At 36.7% G+C, this 18,256-nt stretch overlaps 1 protein-coding gene across 6 annotated transcripts in view; it reads left to right on the top strand.

Moving 5' to 3' along the window:
• CHM (CHM, Rab escort protein 1) overlaps positions 1 to 18,256 on the top strand; it is a 198,287-nt gene that overhangs the window by 136,761 nt on the left and 43,270 nt on the right. For all 6 annotated transcript variants that reach the window (XM_023531195.1, XM_011361161.2, XM_023531193.1 and 3 more), the window contains 3 exons: positions 2,524 to 2,601; positions 16,080 to 16,184; positions 16,587 to 16,650. In XM_023531195.1, coding sequence (XP_023386963.1) covers positions 2,524 to 2,601; positions 16,080 to 16,184; positions 16,587 to 16,650 — 247 coding nt within the window. The remainder of the gene's footprint in view (positions 1 to 2,523; positions 2,602 to 16,079; positions 16,185 to 16,586; positions 16,651 to 18,256) is intronic.

The following is an 18,256-nucleotide window of genomic DNA, read 5'->3' as shown; positions in this document are numbered from 1 at the left end:
ATTTCATGCTTAGCATTCAGAGGCTTAGAGATCACCCAGAAGTTGAGGACAAAGGCCAGACCTTTTTGTGGGCCAGATTAAATTATGAATATACCACATTTTATTTTGTTTATTCTCCTCTTTATGGATATTTGGTTGCATGTGATATATATGTAAAATAGTACCTATTTTGTTTAACAAATGTTTATGTGATTCTTGTCACGTGTCAGGTACTGTGTAGCTTCTTTACAAATATGAACTCATTTAATCCCCAGAAGTTTCTATGAAATAAACACTATTCTCATTCTACAAATGAAAAGAATAGGAAACAGGCTAAATATCTTATTCAAAGTCATACAGCCAGTAGATAGAATGGCTGGGATATAAACTCGGACAGAATCTTTCCTTGTAACCACTATGCTATGTCATCTAAAAACAATGCAGCAACAAATATTTTATGCTATTTTCCTGTATACAGGTATAAGAAGTTTTGTAAGATTTATCCTTGACAGTAGATTGCTGCACCATAGGTGTATGCATCTTCAATTTTACTAGATACTCCAAATTTGTTATCCAAACATATTTTTAAACAATTTGTGACATTTTTTTGTATTTTTTCTAGTTTGTGACTTTTTACTTTCTTTTGTTGTCCAGATGTTTATAATTTTAAAGTTCTCCATTTTTTCAGTATTTTTCTTTGTGATTTTGCTTTTCTCATCTTAAGAAATATGTCTTTCCCCTTAGCCCAAAAATATATCCTCCTATATTTTCTTCTAGTTTTGTTTTTTATGTTTATGCCTTTCGTCTACCTTGAATTGATTCTGAATGTGGTGTAAAGCAGGTATATAATTATTTTCTCCATATTGTCTCAAAACCATTTTTTTCCCAGCGTTTCATTCTTTTCTCATTGGTCATAATCATGTCCATATATGTATGGGTCTTTGTATTTGTTTGCTATTGCTGCCCTAACACATTACCACAAATTTAGTAGCTTAAAACAAATTTGTTATCTTACAGTACTAGAAGTCAGAAGTCTAAAACGGGCAGGCAGGGCTGCGTTCCCTTTTGGAGCTCTAGGGGAGAATCTGGTTCTTGCCTTTTTCAGCTTCTAAAGGCTCCTTGCATGCCTTGATTTCTGACCCCCTTCCAGCAATGGCATCATTCCAGTCTCTGCTTCCATCTTAGATCTCCTGACTTTGAGCCTCCTGCTTCCTCTTTTTTTAAATATCTTTCTGATGACATTGCACCCACTGGGATAATCCAGGTTAATCTCCTTATCGCAAGATCTTTAATTTGATACATCTGCAGAGTCCCTCTTTCTGTGTAAAGGAACATATCCACAGATTCTAGAGATTAGAATGTGGACATCATTGGTGGGGGTGTTATTCAGCCTACCACGACCTTCTTTCTGGGCTTTCCATTATTATTATGTTTTTAATTCATCTCTTTTAAGCATATTCATGTATGAATATGCTGTCTGATAGTTCTACTATCTGAACAAAGTTTTGGGGAGTCTAATCCTGCTATTTGTTGTGTCGGTTAATTCTCAGGATAAGATACATTTCTTTAACTGATACTCATCATAAGGGGACTCAATCTGTGGCAATCTCATGTACTCTGGGTTGAGGCCATATCACTTCAGAGAGTTTTAACAATTGCTTCCACCGAGTCTCCAGTGGTACTACTGACCCAAAGCTACTTTTCATGGCATTTTATTGGTTTAGGTTTCTTGGACCATGTAGTAGTGTAATTTCAAACCCCCAACCTGTGTGAGGGCAGACTACTGGTTATAAATACAGAAGTATAATCTTTTTCCACCTAGCTTTAGATAAAACAAATTATTTTGTTTTCTCTCTCTTATAGCAAGTAATTTTTTCCTTAGATTACCCTTTCACTGAAATGTAGATCTTTAAGGATCCAGACATTATGAGAGAATATTTTATTTTCAGCTACCTGCCTTGTTTAGAACCTAAGGCCTCTCTTCCCTATGTGAATATTAAAATCCAAGCCCTGAGGTTCATGAGATAGGCAAACTCCTCAGAGCTTCTGCAGCATTAAGTCATGTGCTTACTGCTCTAGTTTCAGTTTCCAGTTTAGTTTTTGCTTACTTTTTGGTAAGCAGAATCTCCAGGGGTCCCCCTGAGTCTTCTCTCCTTGTTTCCTACTTAACACTTCTGCTGTGTGTGTGTGTAGGGGGCGGGGGGTCTCATACATCACCTTTTAAGGCTATTTGTAGCCTGTGTATCTTACGTAGTCAGTAGCTGGTTTAGGGGGCATAGCTGAGCTTTGCTTAGGGATACTTTTGGCTTGGTCACAATTCTAGGCTTCCACTTTGTATAATTAGCAGTAGTACTTCTGTTGTGTCAAAATGTTACTTATCTTACCTCTGATAGATTCTTAATAACATGATAAAGAAAACAATAAATTATCAAACTCTTTTTTTCTGTAAGACCAATTGTTAAATGTAAGATATTTAAAAGAAAAAATGTTACCTTAATTTTCAACTCAAAAATCTTAATTCTCATTCTCCTATTCTCTTCCTAGGATGTGCGCTGTGTTTGGTGGAATCTATTGTCTTCGCCATTCAGTACAGTGCCTTGTTGTGGACAAAGAATCTGGAAAGTAAGGATGATATAAGTTACCTTCCTATATTTACACTCCAAGCACGAGTGAAAAATGCTAAAGTCGATTTTTAAAAAATGATTCTTCAAAGATCCTCCTTGGTATTAATAACATATCAACCTTGATTAAAAGTAATTTGTGTTTAGATCCTCCAGAACAAGAAAAGTGAGTTCAGAATATAGAAACTAAATTAATTTCCCTGCAATATGACTATAGCTCCTGATCATCCAAGCTTGGAAGACAAATCATTTCAGCTGCCAGGGGTGGGTGATGAGTGATGTTAGTTTTCCTTGTGGCCTTACCTCCTCTAATTGATTTTCATCAGATGACAACAAAGCCCTGTGTTATTGCATTTTTAAAAATGGAGCTCACCTAAAGACTCATCAGATTAATCTCTGCTGATAATGCATGTCACTCCAAGAGAAAAGACTTTAATGAGTTTTTAGGTAGATTGTTGTCATAAACTAAGCTGCCCTGTTATCTGAGGATACATTCTTTTACAACCATATCAGGCCTGCAAGTTGGTTTAGGATTGAAATAAGAATGTACCTGCTTTAAAAAAAAAGCTGAGCAATATATCTGTGCATATTTGTATTTCAATTATATTTTCTGGGATTTTTTTACTTAGTTACTGAGATATGTTCTTGTCTGAATTGCGCTAAATAGTATACTTTGATTTCTAAGTTTTACATTAAAACTTAAATGGGTCAGTTGGATCAAATTTTAGGAGCTGTTTAAATTGCTACGTGTTTTTCTTTTTTGTTATATGTTCTTAAGCATCTACTGACATATCTCTTGTATGACTATCTTTAGGGATATATAAGGAAATTGTTCATTCGGAAAATACCTTAATATTTTGAACTGGGAGGTTAAAAATATAAAATTTAAGCTGCGTCTTTCATTTTACAATAATTTTTTATAGTCTAAATGGCCTAAAATGTCTGTTATTTTATAGACTACTTATAATGCAATAACTAGTATTTTAAGATATGGTGAAGAAAAAATTCAACTCCAGAACATATAATATTTAGACAGTGAAATTTACTTTAGGGAAACAGTTCTCCAGTATAAGATAAAATAGGCACATGGTTTAAAGGCTTGTAAAATACTTTTAGCACTTCAACATAAAGGCACTACATAAATGAAACATGAAAAATCTATCCCTGAAAGCCCAGCATATTCGTATATTGGCTCATGAAGAGCTCTGTGGAGGTTCATGCAGGAATAGTGGTCTTTATGACTTTTAGAGTCGTTTTTCCTAATGTTTTCATTTTGAAGCATGAGTTTGTTCCCATGACGGAAAGCCAGATAATGAATTGCTTGTTTGGTGCTTATTTACTTAGATCCTTTTACCCTTTTTGGGCCCCATTCCAGTCCCACATGTTACTCTTAGTGACATGAAGGATTTGCATGGCTCATGTTTGTCTAAAAAGAAGGGTTACGTTAGTACAGTAATAGCATTGTTGAACAAAGGCTACATTTACCTTAACTTTGACTTTGTTTTTATTGCATACTGTGAACAGCGGAATTCTTTAAGATGTGTTGAAGATTTCAGTTGCAACAGATACCCAAGGGCTAAAGTCTAAAGACCAAAGTTTAGTAGTTTTAATGTGCTTAAGAATCACCAGATAAACTTGTAAAAAAAAAAAAAAAAAGTGCAGATTTATGAGCCTCACCCTCAGAGTGAAATTGGATAATGTACTTACGAGTAGAGCCAGGGAATTTGCAGTTTCGGGAACACCTCAAATGAATCTAATGTGGGTCCTCCTTAGACGGCACTGAGAAACACTGATCTGTAATGTAAAGTTCAAGATTGAGCCAGTGGTACTATATTCATGATGGACTGGGGGCTCTGGGTCTTCATTCATTCTAAGCCCTTATCAAGATGAACCTTCCAGATCTCCTGGAATTAAATAAGAATTTTAAATAGCAGACAGATTGCTACTGATTTAACTTTTATTCTGTATTTTCATAGAAAGATTTCAAACATAACAATTATTGTCGAACAACTAACTCCTAAGGCATGCATGGTCAGGTAGTCCTAGAATGAGAGAAGACCTGAAACTTCATTATTGCCGTGAATGACAGTGGGCAAGTCACTTTTCTCCAGGCCAGTTCCTTTATCTATAAGATGAGTTAGATGGACTCTGCAGTAATCTCCAAGTCTCCTCCTAGATAGTGCATGCTTTGGTTGAGTTACTGAAAGTACCTATAAAGTACTTAGTGTTTTTTCAACATTTAGAAATTAATTAACTTAAAAGGTTTTTATGCCCAAATGGAGGCCATTATCGCATATTGGGTCATCTTCAATCCTAGGGAGAAATTAAAAAAAAAAAAAAATTTAACAATTTATATGTGTCTACTTTTATGGATGTAAATGAAATAACAAAATGTCTACTTATGCTATTTATTATGTTATTTTACTAGAACCTCAGTTTTCTAATAAATATCTTTTCCTTGTTTATCTTTTTTGTTTAAGATAAAAGCCATTTTGAATTCTATGTATGATTCTCTCACTGGAAAATTTATTTCAAGCAGTAACTATTTCTTTAATAATAGGACAGTTTTTAAAATTTGACCTGCATTCATAATATTCATGATATGTACAATATTCTCACTATATTAAATTGCTTAAATGATCTTCATAAGTTTTATTTAAGAGACAACCAATACTTGAAAATTATAAATTCATACCTTCACTAATTACCAAATTTATAATAATGTTTTACCTCTTTTTAAAAAATTTCATTATATCAAGTCAAATAGTCTCCATAAAAATCTAAAGCTAGCATTGACTGAAGTTGACTCAGGCTAATGTATCTTTTCCAAACACTACTTTGTTGTTCAAAATAAAATAATTAAGAGAGCTACCAGTAATAGGAATTTTTTTTTTTTTTTTTTTTTTGTCCAGACTTAATATATAAGTGAGGGATAATTTTTTGAGGAAAAACCTTGAACATATGTTTGGGCATATGCAACATATATTTCTTTCTAAGGAATCCAGGTTGACTCAAACAATTGTTTATTCTAAGTGTAATTAGAATATTAATCGAGGAATCTGCAAAGATTTGCATTTGTCTATTTACGGTCTTAGATTGCCTTTCTTCTGCTATTTTTTATGTGCAACACTTGACATCTCTCCCCTTTGGTGTAGTTAAGAGCTACTCATGACTCACTGCAGGCAGGCAGGCAGGAAGGAAGGAAGGAAGTTAGCTAGCTAGCTAGTTTAAAACCGATGATACCCTTTTTCTGCATTTCTTTACAACTCTCATTGAAGAAAGCTGATAGAAGCATAAATGAACATAGCATTTATGTATCATATTTAATGTGATCACACATCAAAGTATTATACAAACTTTAAAAGAAGAAATATGGAATATGTAAACAAGTGCATACTTATTTTCAGCTAGATCTTATTTTTTATTTTTGTTTAATTTGCTTTTCCTGAGATCTCCATTGACTGTGTTCTCTTTGCTGTATTATCCATTGGCTCTACTTTCTTAATTTTTAGAGGACATAGGTATTAGTAGTTTTTTTTCTATAGTCCCTCACTAAATTCTAATACTGAACCTCTCTGTTGACTCTTTCTGGAAATACTGAATGTTTTTGTTGAGCAGCCTTCTGTTCTTTGCAACTGTGCTGATCATGTAAAACTCCTGTAAATTACATTTGGCCACTTAGCAATACAGTATTTGATATTAGTGTAGGGTATGGATAACCTTGGACCAGATATCTCTGTAACCAATAGTGTGAATCTGATTACTTCAGCTAGTGTTCCTTGTGTACTTTAGCTGTCTCACTAGATTTCCTGCTATGAGTCTTTCTTGGAAATACTTTTTTTCTGAGGTCAGAAATAACTATACCTTTCCCAGATACTTGGAAGTTAGTAATGAAGAGTATGGTAGAATAAGCATGAGGTGACCAATTCTTAATGCCATTTGTCATTGTAGGAAAACTGCTGAATTTCTGATTCTAGCATGCCCCGTTTGCAAAATGATAGTGATAATATTCTAAATACTTAATCTCTATCAATCCCCATGCTAGTTGCTATGGGGTTAAAGTGATGAATAAAACATGCTCCCTGCCCTTGTGTACAAAGAGATGGCAGTAAAGAATATAGGCTCTGAAGTCAGATAGACCTGGATGTGTGTCATGGTTTCCCAACTTACTGAGTGAACTTTAACAAGTTGTTTAACCTCTCTATGCTCTAGATTCTTTATCTGTAAAGTAGGACATGACAGGACCAACCTCATTGGGTTATTTTGAGCATTAAGTAAACAGATAAAGTATGTAGAACCCTTTATTAAACATAACAAGAACTCAGTACATGTTAGCTAGTAGCAGTTATTAATGTAATTGGATTCTTTGGGATCCCATGGAGGAGCTATACGGTAAAGATCTTTCTATGCTATGCTAAAGAGTTTGGACTAAAATCAGTGGTAGTTTTACATGGACAAATAACAAGATTAGATTTGCTACTTTTAAGTTAGTAATTCTGGCAATGATTTGGAAGAAACCTGGTGATTGAAAGAAATTCTTTACCTCCTAAATCAGAGTTTCTGTATCTTTATTTCTGTCTGTACATTGTTCACATGCATGGAATACTTCCATCATCCATTCATCCATCCATTCAGCCATTCATGCAACAAGTATTAGTTGTTTTATGTGTGCCAGGCATTGGGGATGCAGCAAATGACAAGACATTCATGGTCTTTGTTCTCATGGAGTACAGAGACTGCTGTGGGGCAGTAAGAACAAATAAATTAATGAGGTAATTATTACAGTGAGATTTGTTCATTATATAGATTTGGCTCTGTCCTTCTCTGTAAAAAGCTTTAGTGGCTTTATGTCACTTCAGAATAAAGACCCTTTACATGACACATGAACCTCTGGGTTCTGGTCTCTGCCTGCCTCTCTCTTCTCTCCTCTACCCCAAGCCCTGCTCTCCCCACACCCCACTTTCTTTTTTTTTTAATTAAAAAAATTTTCCCCATTGTGTTCTTTTTTTTGCTTCTTGCTTTATTGAAATATGATAGACAATTAGTTGCTCGTATTTACATTGTACAATTCAATGAGGGTTTTTTTTCGATTATAATTTGCGTACAATAATATATTCGTTTCAGTTGTACAGTATAGTGATTAGAGATCTGTATAACTGAAAAAGTGAACACCCCACTAAATCTACTACCCCTCTTCCCCTTTACATACTTATTACAACATTATTAACTATTTTCCTTATGCTACCCTTTATATCTCTATGTCTATTTTGTAACTATCCATTTGTACTTCTTAATCCCTTTGCCCTTTTTCACTGTCCCCCTAACCCCTTCCCATCTAGTAGCCCTCAAAATATTCTCAGTATCTATGAGTTTGTTTCTGTTTTTGTTGATGTTCTTGTTTATTTTGTTCTTCAGCGTCCACATAGATGTGAAATAATGTGATATTTGTCTCCCTCTACGACTTATTTCATTCAACACAATACCTTCTAGGTCCATCAAGGCAATATCTTTTTCCATCTCCTTCCTTTAAATATGTGTGTGTCTTTTAATCGGAAGCGAGTCTCTTGTAGGCAGCATATGTAGGTATCTTGTTTCCTTATCCATTCAGCCACTCTGTCATTTGGTTGGAGCACTTAATTCTTTTCCATGTGAGGTACTTGTTGATAGGAATGTAGTTACAACCCTTTATTCATGTTTTTGGATACATGTTTTTTTCTTAAAGAAGTCCCTTCAACATTTCCTGTAATACTGGCTTTGTGTTGATAAATTCCTTTAGCTTATTTTTGTCTGGGAAGCTCTTTATTTCTCCTTCCACTCTAAATGATAACTTTGCTGGATAATGTATTCTTGATTGTAGATCCTGGGTTTTCATCACATTGAATATTTTGTGCCATGCCGTTCTGTTCTGTGTAGTTTCTTATGAGAAATCAGCTGCCAGTCTTATGGGCGTTCCTTTGTAGGTAACTAACTGCTTTTCTCTTGCTGCTTTTAAGATTCTCTCTTTGTATTTAACCTTTGGCAGTTTAATAATGATGTGTCTTGGTGTGGGCCTCTTTGGAGTCATCTTTTTGGGGACTCTCAGAGCTTCCTGGGGTTGTATGCTTATTTCCTTCACCGGGTTAGAGAAGTTTTCCATCATTATTTCTTCAAATAGAGCTTCAACTTCTTGTTCTCCTTAAGGTACCCCTATGACGTGGGTAGTTTTACATTTAATTTTGCCCATAGGCTCCTTAAATTATTATTATAGTCTTAGCTGCTGCTGCTGCTGCTGCTGCTCCTTTTTTTTTTTTTTTTTTTGCCATTCTGAATGAGTGTCCTTGGCTTCCTCATCCTTTATATCAGTGGTTCAGTCCTCTTCTTTATCCACTCTGTTTATTCCCTCTAATATCCTCTTCATCTCAGATTAGTATTCTTCATTTCTGACAGGTTCCCTTTTAAAATTTCCATTTCCATTTTTATGTTTTTTACCTTTGATAAAGTTCTCACTGAGTTCATCTACACTTCCCTTAAGTTTATTGAGCATCTTTTTACCCAATGTTTCAAACTCTGCATCTGGATCCATTATTTCTGGATCTCTGTTCTGTTCCCTCATATGGTTTCTGCTTCTTTGTCTTCCCATTTTGGCTGCCTTTCTGTGTCTGTTTCTATGTACTAATCAAAGCTCCTAAGTCTCCCAGTCTTATTAGCGTGGCTTTGTGTAGTTAGTTTCCTGTGGCACAGTCCTGAGAGGGGTTCAGCTGCAGGCCAGGTTTAGCTCCAGCCTGTGCCCCTTTGGGGCCACTTGTTAAGATTCAGAAAGCAATGCACAGATGCCGTGCTTATAGTTGCCTCAAGAAACCACGCCAGAATCCGAGGCCACCTGCCACCAGTGTGAGTCTTGGTGCTGCTCAGCAAGTTGCACAGGACTCTCCTAGGACATAACTGGATGTGGCTTGGGTGGGGCCACAAGTTAGCGGAGGCGGAGTTTCAGGGAATCCTCTGGGTGGAGCAACCTCTGTTATCCAATTTGATGATGTCTCAGCTATGGCGGCACTGTTTCTTCACACTGGGAAGCGGGGAGGGTTCAACAAAGGAACAGTGGGTACTGCCAGTACTCCTGCCTGGGAAAAGAGTTTCACCTCCGGCCCTGCCTGCGCCAGGCCTGACTGGCCCAAGGTCTGGCTGGTCCAAGTTCTGGCTGTGGTCCAGGCCTGCGGCTAAGAATAGGACCCTAGATTTAGAAAATATATGTAAACATACTTCAGCTTATTTTATCACACATGTGTGGCTGAATGCCACTATTGTACTCTGCTATGTGAGGCGCCATGCTGTCCACTGGAAAGAAAAAGGGGAGAACAAGGAAAGGAAGCAGAAGAAGTACACACAATGCCGTGCTCCCCCAATAAAACTGTACTTCCAGAAACAGAAGTGTGCTCCGTACAATAAAGTTAGTGCCTGCCATTTCATTCTCATGTCTGCCTCTTGTGCATTCTTCAAACTGGGCATCTTACCATCGAGTCTTCCCTTCTCAATCAGCATTACCGCTGACAATTGGCATAGCCCACAGCTCGCCACACGGGTCCCTGACAGACCCTTACTCTGACAACTCAGTGTCCTCCTATAAGTCTCCGATGTCCCCTACGCAACTGACCCAGTACTGGTGCTCAGAGCGAGCAGTTACATCACTGCAACAGTCTGCTCACAGACACAGCCCCTTTTAGAGGCATCTATAGCTGCTAGTTGCCACTGCCGCTGCTGCTGCCGCTGCCTCTGTCCCACTCAGCTGCTTAGACTGGGCAGCCTCAGGTGTTTGCCCCTTCCTACCTTCTACCTTTGCAGGTTGATTAATTATTTCTCTCCCTAGTTGTAGTGCTTCTGTTCATCTAGATCCCAGGCCATTTACTTGCTGTTTGCTCCATGTTTATGTCATTGTTCTCAAGAGGGATGAACAAAGCCTCTATCATCTATACATTTTTTCACGTCCCCACTTCCATTTTATTGTCCATTAACACTGAACTGCTTGTGGTTCCCTGTACTTCTCTTTTTGGCCTGCACATGCTGCCTTTCTGCCTGAAGTGTTCTCCTTATTTTCTTGCTTAACTGGTTTTCATCCTTCAAAAGCAGCTAATATACTACTACTTTTCAGATCATTCCCTGATACTCCACCCCTTCCCTCCAGCACTGAGTTAGGTACCTCCCCTTAGTAATTGTGTGACGCTCTGTCCTCATCTCTTATCACTGGACTTGGGCATTGTCTTATAATGGTCTGTGTCTAAATTTTCATTATATCAGGTATTCCTCAAGGACAGGATATCTTTATTCTCACTTCTTAGAACTGATTAGCACATTGTCGTTATGCCACACATTCATTTTGAGCAAATGAGCTACCAACTTGCCAGTCGTCCATTGTCTTATTAGACTTAACAAGAGTTTAAAGCAGTATCAGTGGAGATGGAGAGAAGAGGCAAATTTCAAGAAATCTGTATAAGATGCAGTGAAAGTTGAGTAAAAGATTAGATATAAGAAGAGACATTTTGAGCTAGGGAAACTATTGAGTGCTGGTCAGGGATTCCATGGGGGAAGCAGATGAGGAGGCATGATGAACTCAGTTTGGAGCATGTTAGGTTTAAAAAGTGTTTGGAGTCTCTCCAGAAATAGATAGTATCAGCTAGTTTTTGTATTTCTCTTTCATTATTTTTCATTTTTCGGTTTCTCTCTTCTTCCTTCTGATTTATTTCTAGATTTCTGTCTTCGATATCACTGATCCTTTCCTCCATTTGGTCGACTCTATTTCCCATATATGCTATTTTATTTTTCAGCTCTTGCAGTGTTTTTTTGTTTGTTTTGTTTTTTAATCCAAAAGTTCTATTCGGTTCTTTTTGAGGATTTCAGTCTCCTTTCTCTGCTCATTTAGTTGTTTTTTCAGTTCCTGAAATTGTTGATATGACTCGTATTGGAACTCACTGAGTTTTTTTCAGAAGTACCATCCTGAATTCTCTGTCATTTAAGTTGCATATTTCTATGTCTATAAGCTTATTTTCTGGAAATTTTTCTCTTTCTTTCTGAGATGCCTTGTCACCTTGGTTGTTCATGGTGTTTAATGGACTATTTCTCTGCCTGGGCATTAGTGAGAATGTATTCTGCTTTTTTCCAGAAAGAAGATTTATTATATAAAGGTCTCTCTTTAGCCTGCTGCAAAGAAGGCACTTCACTTTTGGTTTCCAGTAGGTGGCGTCTAAGCCTCTTGGATCCCTGCTTTATATAAAGCCTTAATAATGCCTTTATGTAATGCCTTTATTTTCTTGTAGATATTTAATCATGTTTGCTACCCTCAGTTTCAGTCCCTGTCAATGTTAGCAACAGTTTCAGTAGCGTTTGCTCAGATTCCCCTGGGGCTCCACGGCGTTCCTTCTCAGAGGGTATGCGGGGAGGAGCTCTCTGGGTTGGGGGATGGGGCTGCAGCTCAGCCTCAGTTTTGCAACAAGTGCCAGTAAAAATCAACTGTTTCTCTGCGGGCCCGTCCCGCCACTCTGCTTCCTGCTTTGATGACTGGGCCTTGCCACCAGTTGTGTGGAACTCAGCTCTCCTAGGCATGGCTGTTCAGGAAAGTCCCATGCCTTCTTCCCTCCCCCGCCTCCTACAGGGAGCTCCAAGGGCTGTGAGAGACAGTTTCTTTATTTCTCCCAGTCCACCGCCCGACACCCAGGTTCTGACCTGTGGTAGCTCTTATGAGCAGATCCCACGCTCAGACATGCTGGTGTGCAGTTTGGGTATTTTTTTGTTGAGTTTTAGATATTCAGTTTATTGTTGTTTCAAAGAGAGAGATCTGGGGACGTCTCACACTCTGCCATGTTTCCTTTCAATCAGAGATAGATAATAAATGGCTTAAAATATGGATACAGAGCTTTGGATTGGTCAGAGCAGGTTAATGGTGTTTGAAACTATGGGAGTCAAATTTAACCAAGAGAAATGAGTGATAAGCGTTTTTGGAATGGTTTCATTGAAGAGGTGCCATGTCGACTGATGTGTTTGAGAAAGCATGGAAGGGCATAGTGAGTAGGGAGAATTATTTTGTTTCCTTCAGTGATTGTGAATCTGCCAATTTCCTTAATATATTTTCCTTTTAATTATTTCACATGTTATTTCTGCACTCATTACCATACAATTAGTTGGGATATCCTAAAGATCATAGATATAAGATACCTGTTTTAATGTTATTTTTCTCTTCTGGGCCAACTTTCAGATAAAGTTTTCATCTTGCTGAGTGTTTTCTTCCTTATTGTCATTTTGCTGTTTATGCTCTGGCATCATTGAACCAAGAACTGACTGTTGTGATTTGTTGATTTAGAAAGCTCAGTTCTAGAAATGTTTTATCTGGCTTCAGTGATTCTTATGATCAGTTTGGTCATCATGTCCCCATAACTGGGAACCCCTATCGTTTTCCTCCTCAATTTGCTATTTACAAGGCTCAGCAAGGCCCTCAACTAAATCCAAAATGCTCTTAATCTTTAATGGCTTCCTCAGGTTCACGTGGGAGAGGTGGGTGGGAGGGTATTTTAATGTCTTTCATTTCGCCGTTTTCCGTTACTTAAATGTCATCTAATTTTTTATATTAATCGTATAATACAAATTCTAAGTCTAGGTTCCCAAATCAATATTCCTTTCTTCACTGTTCTCCCAATTAGGCCAAATATATCACAGTAAGTCAAGTATCTGAGGGGAAAACAAATCTTATCACTTACTTAAATGTATCTTGCTTTGAAGAGCTTTTGTTCAGGCCTAGAGCCTTAGTACTGCAGAATGAGACTATCAGGTGTGTCTTGTTATTATCATATACTCAACTAACGAGGCATATGTGACCATAACCTCAATTTCTGCAGAAATCAATATTTCTTCTGTAGCAATAGCTCTTGACTTTTTTCCACCTAGCACAGCATAGAGGTACAATAGTAGCAGTGACATACTTGACAGTGATTATTCCCTGGGATTTGGGAGTTTATCAGAATCTCCAGGGGTACTTATAATTTGAAAAAGTCCCCCAGGTGCGATTCTGATTTGCTTCCTTCTCCTCCTCCTCTGAGAATCACTGTTTTATCTAGAAGCTTCAGCATAGGCACATTTGTTGGTATATTGCCTTTGCAAAGCTGAGCTCCCTAATCCCCATGCCCCCATAATTCCATTTTGACTGGTCCCCAGTAGTTCCTTCTAATGCTATAACTTCTGAAACCAATGTCTACCTCTCACCAAAGTTGTAGATACCATTGAAACAGCCCTGTTAGAGTTTTGAATCCTACAAAACAAGAAGGTCTCCATAGCTTATGGCCAGGTTTAATAGTGTGATTTATTAAAATGGGAGCTTTTTGCAAAGACTGAGAGTTCAGTATTTATGCTAACATCAATTTACCCCCTTCTCCAATTTTATTCCATCATTTCCTGATGAAAAATTTTAAATCCACACCAAGTTGAAAGAATTTGAGGGTGAACACCTGTATATCCACCACCTAGATTCTACAATTAACATTTTAATATACTTGCTTAATCATATATCTACTCAAATGTTCATCCCTCTATTCATCTTTTTACCTAGCATTTCACAGTAGATTCCAGATATCAGTACAATTGCCCATAAACACCCCAGCATGCATATTATTAACTAGCATTTAGTATTTATTTTTCACTTTTTCTTTTGATGTAAAATTCACATACAGTGAAGTGCCCAGATCTTAAATACTCATTAGCTGAGTTTTAACAAATAATATATCTGTATAACCCAAATCCCTATTAAGATAGAGAAGATTTTAATACCTACTTTTTATTTTTTCTGCCCAGACTTTAGATAGTCTCTGAGTTAAAGGTAAGAAAAAAAAAGCTTGTCAGTGCTTTCAGGACAAATAGCAATCAGTGTTTCATGACAGGTCAGCAGACTTCTCTTTTCCATTGCCTAAAGTACCTTGTGTTTTAAATTATATATGAATGTTTTAAAACATTCTTTTTACTTTTCGAATAATTATTTTGAAAAATATTGTATTGAGATATAAATACCTTATATATATTTAGTTAAGTATATTGTAAGGCAAGAGCTTTCAATGAAATGTGAGGAGATAAGAAAGTAGAGGTGAGGTAGGAAAAACACAAATATTAATGTAATATAATATATTAATTATATTATGTATTAGTATGTGGTTAACTGATTAAAATATATTTTATATATATATCTAACATTATGCGATATCATAGTCTATCCCGACAACAGTGGCATGTCATTTATTCAAGAATACCAGCATATCTGCCTTGAGAAAATACACATTAAATTTATCTCCCTGTTGTTCTGTCTCTCTGTTGTTCTAAAATTTACCATTTTATTCTAAATGCCTTTATGCTGGGTAAATAACTCTCATTTGGCTTAATTTTAGAGTGATATATATAGCGTACTTTATACTAGTATATTTAAAATATGGTATAAGTTCGAAATCATTTGCTTGCATTTTATGAGGAACAACATATAAGTGTATTTCTAATAAAATAATTCTGGTCCCCAAAGGAGAAACTATAACAAAAGTAAGTTGTAATGTTTCCATAATAAAAAGACACAGCAAACATGCAGGCATTTGCATATAGTTCCTGAAATATTACATACTGGCTTTGTCAGTGCTGGTAAGTCCATTTCAAGGATGTTGCCCTTAGTCCATTAGTTTAGATAATGAGCCCTATAAAGTACATTTATAACTTGTGGCGCTGCAAGGAGATGGATTCTAATTTTCATCCTTTTATCTAGACACATTGAAAGAAGGTCAATGGAGGGTTCTATATGATTCATTGCCCTAACATATATCAGATGACAGAGACCTGATAATGTCCATGCATAAGTGTTTTCCTTATTTGGAAAAAGCACTTGAAAGAAATCTTTCTATGATCATCCTTTGAAGTAAAGTGGAAACAGATATTAAAAGAAGCTCTAGTCCTTTCTTTATTTAAAAAAAAAAAAAATTGTCACACGTGTGACCAGATAGCTATTCTTTAACAAAAGAGAAAGCAACACTTAACAGAAAAATAAAAAGCCTTTAGTGGCTTTTACAGGCTGTGAATGATACAGCAAGATATTTGATCTTCTTTTCTCTCCCCCTTTTCTTAGTACTAAAGACAAAAAAGAGCCTTTTTTTCTAAACAAAAGAAAAGCTTCTATGTTCCTAAACATTAGAAAAACTTAAATTATGATACTTGTCCTAACTTTATTGTTGTTACTCGTTAATGCCGTTCAAAATAAATAAGTTCTATCCTACACTTATTTTATAGTTTAGAAGACTTCCAAATTGTAATAAGAATATATGTTCTCTAGTTTAATGTCTGTTTTGTGTCAAAAATGTGAAATCGGACACATTTTTTAAATCTTATCTTCTAAAAAATTAGTTTTAAATTCAAAATTGGTAACTGATTATGTTCATTGGCTCAATTATTTAATCATCAATGAGAACTTTCTTGCTATGCTTATCTTCTTCATAGATGCAAAGCAATCATAGATCAGTTTGGTCAGAGAATAATGTCTAAGCATTTCCTCGTGGAGGACAGTTACTTTTCTGAGAACACTTGCTCGCACGTGCAATACAGGTAAGACACCCCTTCACCCACTGTCCAAGGGAAGGTGAAATTTAGGAAAATTTAGCTATATAATTACATTGGTACTTCTATATAACTGTTGTTCAAGTAAGATGCTAATATATACCAAACAAAAAATATTGAATATGTTACCACTGTTCTCTTATAGCATCTGGTTTTGGGGGAGCCTAGCCTAATTTTGACTCCTTTGCATCAGCTGGGGTTTGTCTGCAGGTCATACATTCTCCTTTCATGAGCCAAGAAAAGATTAAAGTAGAACTTGACTCTGTTTGGGGAGGTGACACTTTTATCATTACTTAAATCTTTGAAACATGCCTTCTGTTGGTTATATAACTGTAAATGAAACTTATCCATGGAATCTGAATCACCAATTAACTGTTTTGTGCATTACAGGCAAATTTCCAGGGCAGTCCTTATTACAGATAGATCTGTACTGCAAACAGATTCAGATCAACAGGTAATTTTAGTCTTGTACTTTTTAATAACGTGTTTGCTAACTTAATCTACATGTGATATGTGTAGATTAATATGGCATAAATGTATTATGCCATATGTGCTAATATGTTTAATGCATTTTTAAATACATAATGGCAATTATGTAATAATCTTGGTTTCTTAAAGATTTCCTTCCAGCAGAACAAATAATTGTGTCTTATGTAACAGATTTATGCTAGGAAAATTGGACTAAATTCTAGTTTTTCAACAACTATGTCTATGAAATTGAAAATATGTTGTTATGGGAAGAAAAAGATAATCCCCAGTGAATTCATTGAATTCATTTAAAAACCTTGGAGGGAAAGACTTTCTGGTAACCAGCCCTGCAACACTGGTGGTTAGCCCACCATTAGGCCTGCTGTGAATCAATATCAACATACATTTCCAGTTCTGATATTTCCTTATTTCTCTTGTTCATTTCAGTATCCTCTTTCTCCTCCTCACCCCCAATTCTAGAATGACTTAATGCCTATGGTTTGCCTCACTTTGAACACTTAAGCTCCAGAAGTATCCCCTCTTCTCTTTCTGACCATATTTTACAGTGACTGATAAAATCAGTTTACTCAGAAGTATGACTGTCAAATCTATAAAATATGTTCACTGCTAAAAATAGGTTCCTAAAATTCCTTAAATTTGAAGCTTTACTATATCAAACAAATATGTGTATGAGCACAGCACTTTAATCATTCAGCAAACAATGGGTGTCTTTTACGTGCCAGCCAGTGTGCTAGATTGTGAAGAGACGGTGCTAACCATAATAGCATCTCTACCCTCATAGCTTGCAGTCTGGAGGATACAGAAACAGACGGATAAATAGCAACTAGTTCAGCATGACAAGTTTGAGCAAGGAAGCTATCATAGCATTCATCACACTATCCTGTAATTGCCATTTGACTCCTATCTATCTCTCAGTAAACCATGAGTTTTGTGAATGGGTCAAAGAGAAACAGGGAGGCGGAAAAGTAAAGAGAGCAAATAGAGACGATTCTGAAGAAGCTAAGCTGTGAAGAGTAAGACAGAAGAAGTGGTTCCTGAAGAGGGATGTGGAAATGAAGAAGGTTTTTCTTTTCTTTAAAAGATTAGTGTATATTTCAGCTGATGAGGTGTGGAGCCATAGAGCATAACAGGTTGAAGGTACCCAGAAGAAAAGGAAAGTGATTGATACAGCAAGGTCCAGGTAAAGGCCGGGGAGGATGGGATTCAGAGAACAGGTAAAAGTGTTCCCCTTAGTTAGGATGTGAGATGCATTGAAATAAGAGGGTGAATGCAGGACCAGTTGTAGGAGAATGGGGATATGAGAGTAGGGGTGGGTCAAAGCTCAGGAAAAGATGCCAGATAATCACTGGGGAGTTGAACAGTGACTTATCTCATGGCCAGATGGATGGGCAGTGTTAATGGTCCAGATGAGCTTGGAGGTCATGGGTCTGCTGTGGCATTAATCTGCCCCTTATCCTTCAGCTTTCATTCTCTTAGCCCCACCAGCCTGGTCGTTGACCTGTTGAGAGACCTACAATTCCTTGTCCTCTCTGTTTTCGCCCAGATTACCAGCTCCCTTCTACCCTCTCTTC

Source organism: Pteropus vampyrus, unplaced genomic scaffold (genome assembly GCF_000151845.1).
Source record: "Pteropus vampyrus isolate Shadow unplaced genomic scaffold, Pvam_2.0 Scaffold63, whole genome shotgun sequence".
NCBI classification, from domain to species: Eukaryota; Metazoa; Chordata; class Mammalia; order Chiroptera; family Pteropodidae; genus Pteropus; species Pteropus vampyrus.
The sequence above is the reverse complement of the archived record's forward strand: the minus strand, read 5'-3'. Positions and strand labels throughout refer to the sequence as shown.